Genomic DNA, 10379 nt, shown 5'->3' with positions numbered 1-10379 from the left:
CGTCTTTATCCTATTGTAAGTATTTAAATCGACAAGGATGACAGGAGGATTAGCAATACAAACCTATTCCAAAAACCTGCTATTCTTTGTTTGGTATATGGTGAAACATGTTTTAATTCAAATAAAGTACAAGCAGGATTTTAAAAATTTATCCTAGCTGTAGTAATATAAACGGCTAACCTCATTATAATTTCGGTGGAGTTCAGTGCAAGGTTACTGTATGCCAGAGGAGCTTATTGTTGCTTGATGGAATAGGTATTACGGTTTAGATATTTGATACATTTATATAGAATTTGTTTCAATACTATTGTATAACTTGGGGGTACAATTTGATTTATGCAGATATTTATATCTTAAATTGAAATTTAGCTCTGATACTTGTAATTAATTCTTGGCTTAATCACTGTCATCATAATCCTACTTTCACCTTCAGCATCACTGAGCAAATGCAATTGAAAGTGGCACACCTAGCCTTAGTCCTGAGCAGGGAGTTATTAAGCCTAGTGTTTTCACAAAACCTCGTTGCTCCATAAACTCTGGAATGGAAGGAATGATCATACAGTATTAGATTACTTTCAGAAGTGTATTCCGTTTCTGTGTGTGGACAGGTGAAGACACGCATATTTCAAAATGAGCATGGCGAAGGAAGATGTGGAAAAGTTCCTGGATAGTAATCCAACCTTTGCCAAGGAATACTATGACTTGAAACTACGTCCTTCACATATTGCCAACTTGCTGGGAGCTCAAGAACCAATTGTAGACTGTAGCACCTTCCGAGAGTTGAACAATGTAGAGGAAAGTGAGATCATTTTTGAACTCATCCGAGACATGCAGGATATTAATATGGAAAAGGTAGTGTTTAATACACTCAGGAGGATTGCCTTTCTCATTTGCGCAGATCGGATGAGTTTGTTCATGTACAGATCCAGGAATGGTACTCCTGAACTTGCCACAAGACTGTTCAATGTTTCAAAGGATTCTATTTTTGAAGACTGTTTGGTTCCACCAGAATGTGAAATAGTTTTTCCTCTTGACACTGGGATTATTGGTTATGTTGCACAAACAAAGAAAACAATAAACATCCAGGATATATCTCAGGTACTGTAAGTAGTTTTTTAGTTTTGAGGATACAGTAGCATAGTGACGAGCATTTAAAATAGTGAGAAACCATGTACTATGGTACATTATAGTTTAAAGGTTTGAGAGAAACCCTGCTGCCAGTTGAAGATTAGAGAATTCACTATACATTTAATTTTCAATGTGTTAGAGGCTTTCAGTTACCTGGAGAAAATAAAAGATGCAAATTAAGTCCCAAGGAATAAGTGATAGGAAACATACAATAAAGATTTATGGAGAAAAGCAGAGACCGATAAGAAGAAAGAAAGAGAAAAAATATGAATCAGAATCAGATTTATTGTGACGTGAAATCTGTTGTTTTGTGGCAGCAGTACAGTGCAAAGACATGAAATTGCTATAAATTACAAAAACAAATAAATAGTGCAAAAAGGGAATAATGAGGTAGTGTTCATGGGTGCATGGACCATTCAGAAATCTGATGGAATATAAAAGAGAGGCCAGCAGAAATTCTGACACAGAAATGCACATGGAGTCGAGAAAATGAGCAAGTTGGAGTGGAAAGTGACAAGAAAAGCAGAAAAATTGAGAAAAAATTATGGATTGGGAAAGGAAGAAAGACAATCCCAGGAAACATAAAATATCTCGGAACAATGTCATAGGATACTAATTAAAATAATGCAAGATTATATTTATAAAACAATGATTTTGAAGCAAAAATTAAATAAAAATCTTTTTCTTTGCAGTTGTACAATTTTGCTATTGGAAATTGATAAGTACAGGTTATAAGTAGATCCACAAAACAGGAGTTTGTGTTGCTGCTTGAACATAATTGTTGCCGGCAGCCAAGCTTTTGCTGGGGTCTGGATGATGAATTTATTATACAGGAGCATTTTGGTAGCATAATTTGTAATAATTATATTTCAGTATATTTATGAACATCAAATTAAAATACCAGCAAGTTTTAAAGCACAGGAAATATGGAGAATTGTGTTATGTTTGTTGTATTTTGAGTAACAATGATTTAACAATAATAATAATTTCATTGTCATGATAAAAATCTGAATAAGTGCAGAAAGGATTAGAATCAGAAGATTCAGTAACAGATTTGTGTGTTATGAGCATATATAAAAAGTCCCAAGTAAAGAAGATGCAGAAGTAAAAAACTTTGTTATTCAATTCCTTAATACATTATGTTCTCTGGAAAACCAGTTCATGCATTATGTTCCTATGGTTATGTAATGATTTTAAAACTAATCTACCATTTAGTCCTTCATTTCTACTGAATTCTAATGGCCCAAACTGAGTACTGAACTGTTTTTTCTTGTAACAATAATAACCAAAATGAGGAGAAACAGTGTTTCTTTGGAATAATGCAGTATCTCCTATGACCGTACATTTTAGTGCAGATCCAAGTCCAAGTGTAAAGGAATGTAGATTATAATGCATAATGATGGGCAGTGTTGAGAAAGCAAGATAAATAAGCAATTTCTAACCATTGATAAAATGAAAGGTGACATATCTCTTGAAAAGAATTGACTGCCTTTAATTCCTATCATTGGACATGATGTAGCTGCAGTGTTTATAATTCCAGCCACAATCCATATACACCTGATGCATGCATGAAAATACATTTGGTTTAGCAATATAATTAGAAAAGGTACAATTGAAATGTGAGTAACATTTCTTAATTGAGATATTTTGGAATTATTTTTGCCTATTCTCTTGTTCAGGCCTTAGAGGGGAGGAATGTTTGGAGTTATGATTACCATAAAGTTTTATCTTCCTTTTATCACATTATATTTCAGAAGTTAAGTACAGCTGATAGATAAACTATTAGTTACAACAATTATTACAGTAATTAATCCTATATTTATGCTACCAAAGCACATTATATTTAAGGCATGTTTTAATAGTACCATAAGGAGATTTATTTAGAAAATAGTTTACACCAGGAGTTTGAACCTCACTGGTAATGATTTCTATTTTCAGTATTGGGCTATAATATTTTTTCATTAGAAAATAAAGAAAATATACATGCAGAATCTAGTAAATGGCAGCAGTATTGAAGATTAAACCCATCAATTAGTAACAACAATTATCTATGGAACAAAAATTGTTGGAAATACACAGTCAGCAATTGTGACAAGATAAGGCAGGTAAATGGAATTGCTTCTTTGGAAGATTTACTTGTTGGGAGGCTCCTTTCAGATAATGTACAAGGTTATATTGTTTTGATAGTTGTTATGCAAAGAATTTAAGTACCAATAGGAATTTACCATACAAATTAATCCTGTCACACCTACAGCTATATGGATTACTTCTAGATCATCCGCTTAGGCTGATGTAATGAAAATTCCTTGGCTGAACCAATATTGGTCATTGGTGTAATTTTATTAAAAAATATGACCTTTGTATTAGGAATATAAAGTAATTTGAAATTCTGATGCATTTTATCTTTGGGCCAGGATTCTTAGATAGAATTGATGTGAGGATGCAAACAACTTAATTGCACTTTATGCAGACTGGGTGAACTGGAAGTGTCACTTGTACATTGGGACTGAATGGAACAGGTTTGGTTTGGTACAATGATATTGTACTAACTTGATGAGAGCATACATGTGTTTTGTTTTGGAGATCGCTGGTGGCTTAGTTAGATCCCACATACCACCTGAGTAATATCAGACAGTCATGATGTCTCCATAACTTTATGCTCTTTGTCTCTTGTGAATAAAACTAGAGGGTAGTTTTCAATTTATTCATTTCAAAATAAACCATCTAAAGTAAGAAAACAGTATAGTCAAAACCCTTTTCATTTTCACTTTCAAATGTAATGTTATACAGTCTCTGAATATAAAACTTTCTCCCTTATTGCTTCTTATCATTATTATTATCACTTGTTTTTTAATTGAGAGATTAACAACTGATTATTGAACCATTGTTCATTACTGGAAAGTACAGAACACAGTTCATTTGTCCAACAAATGTGATGATCTTTTTCTCCATAAGTACCAGTCCATCTAATGGCTCTTTGTTTCTTGCAACTTAAACCTTTTAACACACATCCTATAATATATATTCTATTGTTACCTTAATGATTTAAATGTTTTGGGGCATTTTTAAATACTAATTATTAAAATTTTCTGCTAAAGTTATCATAGGAGAGGAATGGGTGTACTATTATGGATGTAGGGATGTTTCTGTATTTCCTGGCTTGTACTGCTTGTACTGCATTTTTTAGGTTTTGATATATTTAGATGATACTTTATTATATTTATGGAGGGAAAATCCAATAATGTCAGACATAAAATGTTGATTAAGAATATTGGGTCCAACGTTTTATGTCAAGGAATGCACACATGAACTCCTAACTAAAAGAGCTGGTCAAGCTGAGAAAAGATATTGCATAATGTTCAGACATGACATGTACCATATTGAAGATTTCTTAACAGTTTATTGACGTGTGTAATAAATATCTAAAGGACGGTACTTTTCAATAGACTTGCTGTTCATACCTTGCATAGCCTTCCACCTATGTAATGTTGCCAAACTTGGATTAATTTCTATCTTTTCAGTACAAGAACATCAGGGAATATTAGTAGAGAATTATTAGGCCTATAACTTTGAAATAACAACACACAATATTTTAGAGAATAAGCAATTATCATGTCTTTATATCCATATATTTGATGCGAGAAGTAGTGCATTTATTTTAAAAGCTAATTCCTAATGTAGTAGACAGAGAATTGTGTGTTATATATTAAGTATATATTTTATCTATTAACATTAGCAAAAGTACTTTTGGCACTTTTTGTGCCTTTTATTGCTTCTACTGACAACTGTTCTCTCTAGTTTAATTGAAATCAATATCACACTGGCACTGACCACACTAACACAAGATCCAGTAGTTCTGAGTTGGCTTTGAACTGGGGCACAGGTTGGAATGATAGCTCTTGAGCAAAGGGTAGTTAAACAGAACTCCCATTGAATACCCTGACATTTGAATATTTGTATCTTACTTACTACAACACACTAGGAGGCGAGTTAGCCCATCAGGTCCTTGCCAGCTTCCAGCAGTGCAATCCCATCATTCCCATTACTCCCTCCTTATTTCCCTGTAGTTTTGTAATTTTATTCTCTCTTACATGCACATCAATTTCTCTTGATTCTTTTGCCACTTACTACACCAGGAGTCATTTATAGTAGTTAGTTAAATTACCAGCATGTCTTTGGAGGTAGAAGAAGACAGAAGAAGCACACAGGCAGAATATGCAAAGTCCACACAGACTGCACTCAAGGTCAGGAACAAGCCTGGGTTTCTGGAGCTGTGAGGCAACAATGATAACTGCTGAGCCAACGCGCCACCCCACGATGGAAATATTTGTTTAATGATTATGTAGTACTTCATCTGTCTATGTTCAGTGTTGCAGTGACATGATACTTGAGATATGTGACAATTATGCTCTGCTTGGAGAAAGAAAAACAATGGTTGCAAAATAAGAACAATTAACCATGTGTAATTTGAGGATTTTCCTTCTATTTTTAATCTTATTTTTCAAATAAAGTGTATTCAAACCACTCAAAATGTATTAGATACAGGGGAAAAATTGTACATTTTTAAAGTTCTTTTTCTGGGTTGGAAGTATAATTAATTTCTGGCCCATTAACTTTTGGCCTGACAAAGTGGTTTCTGGAGCTGTAGTATGTTGCAAGCAACGTACTTGAATTGTTTGAATTGCTGCAGTATGTTGCAAGCAACAATGTACAAGCAGTGATAAGTGTTCAGGGGAGAATTTTGTGTGACTTGGAGAGGAACTTGGAGGTATTCCCACAGTTCCCTTGACCTTGTTTTTTGTGGGAAAGGTATTTTAATATGTTGACATGAGAAAACCTTCTAGGGCCTGATACACCATTGATACTTAGATTTAAGATTTATTGATACTGTAGATTATTATCCTATAAATGTTATATTGACTACTTGCTGCTTCTGTTTTCAGGACAGCCATTTCAGTGATTTTGTGGACATTCTTACAGAGTATGAAACCAAGAGTGTTCTGGCCACTCCAATAATGAACGGAAAAGATGTAGTCGCTGTTGTAATGGCTGTAAACAAAGTAGACAGCCCACATTTCACCACAAAAGATGAAGAAGTAAGAACTTACCAACTTCTATTTATACACAATGCATAATTTGAATTTTAAGGCCATGAAATTCTCCATCTCTTCCAGTGATCATTTTAGCGCTGCAATGATAGTTGGTTTCTTGGTTGCTCAGAAAGTAGGGTGATTGAAAATCCTTCTCACTTTCTACCCTCATAACGGCTGAAATCCAGTTTCCATTGGTACCTGGGGCCTATCTATGGCGCATGAACCAATTCTGCTGGAGGACTGTTTAAATGTCTATAGGTGAGGAAAATCTCACTGACTCTGGCAATGTTTCTCTATGCAACCTCAGGGTTAGTTCTCTGACTGGCTGCTCCAATGGTGTGAAAGGCCTTTCTATTTTGACAGCTTGTTACTGGGAGAATGGTACAGTTGACTGCATCTTTGAAGCTGGTCTGGCAGAATTTGGAAGCTCCCACTTATGCATTACTCCCACTTATGTGATGCTCTTGAGTGTCAATTGATGAGGCACAGCAGCTTAAGTAATGGTGTATATAATACTTTATATGGTAGCTTTATCTAGTTTTATTCAGATACTGAAAGCCCTGTAATATTATCTACATCTGGACCCTCAATATAGGAATGGCAACCTGAAGATTGCTGTCTAATCTGTACCTACCCCACTGCTACTTGGGCAGTAGTACGTGCTTCCTTAGAGATGGAGTAACAGCCTCATTCCTGAAAGCTTTAGAGGTGGAGGTATCACAGTCGTCAGTTCAGCTGCTACATGTACCATCGGTCCTACAATAGGGAGAGAGTCTCAAGGATGTTCCCATACATGATATATACAGCCACTCATACTCAGAGTTTGGCCAACTATTCACATAGAAGAGTGTTTTCTGAGGAACCTATGACTCCAAAGTTGTGAGCAGCCTACTGGTTTGCATTTTCTACGAAACTGGTATTTAAACATTCAGTCCAGACTCTCCTAGCTGCCTTATGTTGTTTGAATCATCCGATGTCACATTTTTGCTTACACTTTTTAATCCCCCAGGAAAAGGGCACAGAGTCAGTGCATAAAGATTGGAACTGGAATTGGTTTATTATTGTCACTTGTACCGAGGTAAAGTGAAAAACTTGTCTTGCATACAGATCAATTCATTACACCATGCATTGAGATAGTACAAGGTAAAACAATACTGAATGCAGAATAAATTGTAACAGCTACAGAGAAAGTACAGTGCAGGTAGACTATAAGGTGCATGGTCATAACAAGGTAGAGTGTGAGGTCAAGTGTCCATCTTATTGTACTAGGGAACCGTTCAATAGTCTTGTAACAGCGGGATAGAAGATATGAAAGCAAATGATGGAGGCCAACAAAACAAGGGGATTGTGGCCTCTTGGCCCTAAAATTTCTTTGTAGTCTCTTTCTCTCTGTCACCTTTGTCCACCAGATAGAGCTGCCTTACCCACTGAGTCCATTCCTCTGAAGGATAAAGCTTCCTAGGGCTGGATTTCCATTTTAGGACCTTCAGTTTTTCATTTTGCACATATTGCACTTATAACAAGATTAAAGGGATTATGTGTAAGTTTAGGGATGAATTCCAGATAGAATCAGTTAACCAATACAAGAGCTGCATTAGTTTCATCCTGTTAATGTGTTGTAGAAATTCATGACCCCCTTTAACCACAACAAAATGTGAAGGTTAATCGTACAGCCATTAACTTTAGAGGATGCATAGCATCTTGGTGCTTATGGTGCCAAGAAAATAAAAAAAAAGTAGCCAGTCAGTGATGTCATTTTTCCCTCATGGGACTGCTATACATCATTCAGCAATGGTCTGTGACCTAGGAGAAAAAGAACTGGCATTCAATGCAATTACCTCTCTCTGTATTTCTCTTTCTTCCAATGAGCACTGAACAATTTTCCTTCTCCTTGTGGCATTTAATGAAATAAAACATGGTCATTCTGTCCCTTGAGCTAATCTGCATATTAGGTTTGATTATACACGAGCAGTACTTCCACTTGATTTGTCTAACGCCAATGCATTTATCCTGATGTTTTATATAAAAAGGAACCAGGAACCTCAGTCTCAAAAATACCAATTCATCAAAGGGATCAGTCTTTTAAGGAAGAGATTTCATGATTTCCATTGTGTATCATTTTCCTCAATACCCCAATATCCCCTGATACCCTTAATATCCAGAAATCTATCAGTCTCAGGTTTGAAGAAACTCCATGACTGAGTATCCACAGGCCTCTTGGGTGGAGAATTCCAAACAGTCACCACCCTTGGGATGAACAAATTTCTTCTCATCTTCGTAATAAATGACATGCCTTTTATTTCTAAACTCAGACGATTTGTGGATGAAAATTTATGCAGTCTGACCTCAAAATGTATCTCTTTTAGTCTTCCTATCATTCTGGTGTATCTGAATTTTACCTAGGAATGTCTGATGATGACTGTCATTTCTACTCTCTTCTTTAGGTGCTTCCTGTGAAAGTCATTACTAAAATTGGTACATAAAAAAACTAACTGCAAAATATTTTAAATCTTAATTCCCCTGCATAATGTGAACAATACTCTGAGGTCCTTAGCTTTACAACAAATATACACCTAATTCCCTAACATTTCACCCAGCTCTCCTAAACAATTCTGCACATCCTCACATACATTTTCATGTTGTCCCAGTGTTCAGTAGCATCAATCGTGTGATTAACCTGTCTAAACATTTTCCAACCTGGTCAGACCCAGTCAACAATAGTGGATGAAAAATTTGACTCAGCAGCACAATATCTAGACAAACTTGTGCTGTTTTGGTTTATAATCTTTAAATTTTTTGTCTGTTATATTAAAAATAATTTGTTTTTAATTACAGATTTTGTTAAGGTATCTCAATTTTCTCAACTTAACACTCAAGATCTATCATCTGAATTATCTCCATAATTGTGAAACCAGGAAAGGGCAGGTAAAGTCAAACAAAGCACTCTTGATAAAGGACTGAAAATCTCCTTGAGAATTCAAGATTTAATGTTGTATAATTATATCTCAGCAACTTATCTATTATAGGGTATAGTAGCATAATGGTTAAGCAACCAAAATTCTGGACCATTGATCGAAAGAGAGGAGTTCAAATCCCACATTGCCAACAGGGGAATTTAAATTCAAGTAATTAAATACACCTGGAGTTATAAAAAAGTTTCTCTTAATACTAGTAACCATGAGACTAGAAGACCGTTGTTGAAATTTATTTGGCTCACTAATACTTTTAAGAAAAGATTTATGGCCCATGAGTGACTCTAATCCCATTAATATATTTGACTGCATCTGCCTCAGTCCACAGACAACAATAAATACTGGTAATGCCAGAGATGACATCATCCTATTAAAAAAATCAATTAAAAAAAGTTTGGGCTATGATCAGATTGTTTTCTATCAACTTTGACAATAATTAAGCTAATTCCAAAACAATGAGTTAATAATCAGGTTTGGTAAAGATTTCCTTTTGCTTGTAGCGAAATTATAATTTGTCATCAGTTTAAAAGGAATGTAGCAAACAGAGCCAATCAGTGCAAAAAGCATGGGAAACAGAGCCCAGGAGAATAAGAGGATGGGAAACAAAGCATCGCTGAGTTTCAGCAAGCATTTGATTTTGACAAAAAGCCTGAGTATTTTTTAAAAAATCATTCAGGATTAGTAAAGCAGCAAAATAGTTTAACAATAGGAATAATTTTCCTATATTATTTCTCCATTAATTTAGTTAATCTAATAAATAGAGGCATGGGAGGGTACCATAGACTTGTCGGATTCACACTCTGTGCCGCGTGAGATTTCTATGATGCTCCTTATGTCCTGGACAACCATAATTGCAGGAACTGTCATCAAATAAAGAAGCTTATGCCCTGGTTTTTAGAAGAAGTTACAACTGATGTCATAACAATCCATTAGTGAGGCTGAACGCTCCATGGATAGCCTATAGCAGGAGGTGATCATACCACAGCTCAACAAAGTGCAGGCAGAGAGGAAGTAGGAGACCACCAGGCAGACAAAAGAGACCAGGCAGATAATTCAGGAGACACCCAAAACCATCTCATTTTCCGAGTACTGTTCGATTCTGAGTACTAATGGGGGAAGGATTTGACTGATAGTGAAGGTAGAGCCAAAACCACAGTACCATGGATGGTTTTGGAATACAGGGAAA

The 10379-nt window shown here is 35.4% G+C and overlaps 1 protein-coding gene across 1 annotated transcript in view; it reads left to right on the top strand.

Annotated features, from left to right (window-relative positions):
* The first annotated feature begins 630 nt into the window (after positions 1 to 630).
* The window catches only part of pde6a (phosphodiesterase 6A, cGMP-specific, rod, alpha), a 45125-nt gene continuing 35376 nt past the window's right edge, over positions 631 to 10379 (top strand). Inside the window, exons 1-3 of the mRNA XM_052013662.1 lie at positions 631 to 1098; positions 6072 to 6224; positions 9057 to 9146. Of these exons, the coding sequence (XP_051869622.1) occupies positions 631 to 1098; positions 6072 to 6224; positions 9057 to 9146 (711 nt within the window). The remainder of the gene's footprint in view (positions 1099 to 6071; positions 6225 to 9056; positions 9147 to 10379) is intronic.

Source organism: Pristis pectinata, chromosome 4, assembly GCF_009764475.1.
Source record: "Pristis pectinata isolate sPriPec2 chromosome 4, sPriPec2.1.pri, whole genome shotgun sequence".
Lineage (NCBI taxonomy): Eukaryota > Metazoa > Chordata > Chondrichthyes > Rhinopristiformes > Pristidae > Pristis > Pristis pectinata.
This window is presented reverse-complemented; position numbering and strand designations above follow the sequence as displayed.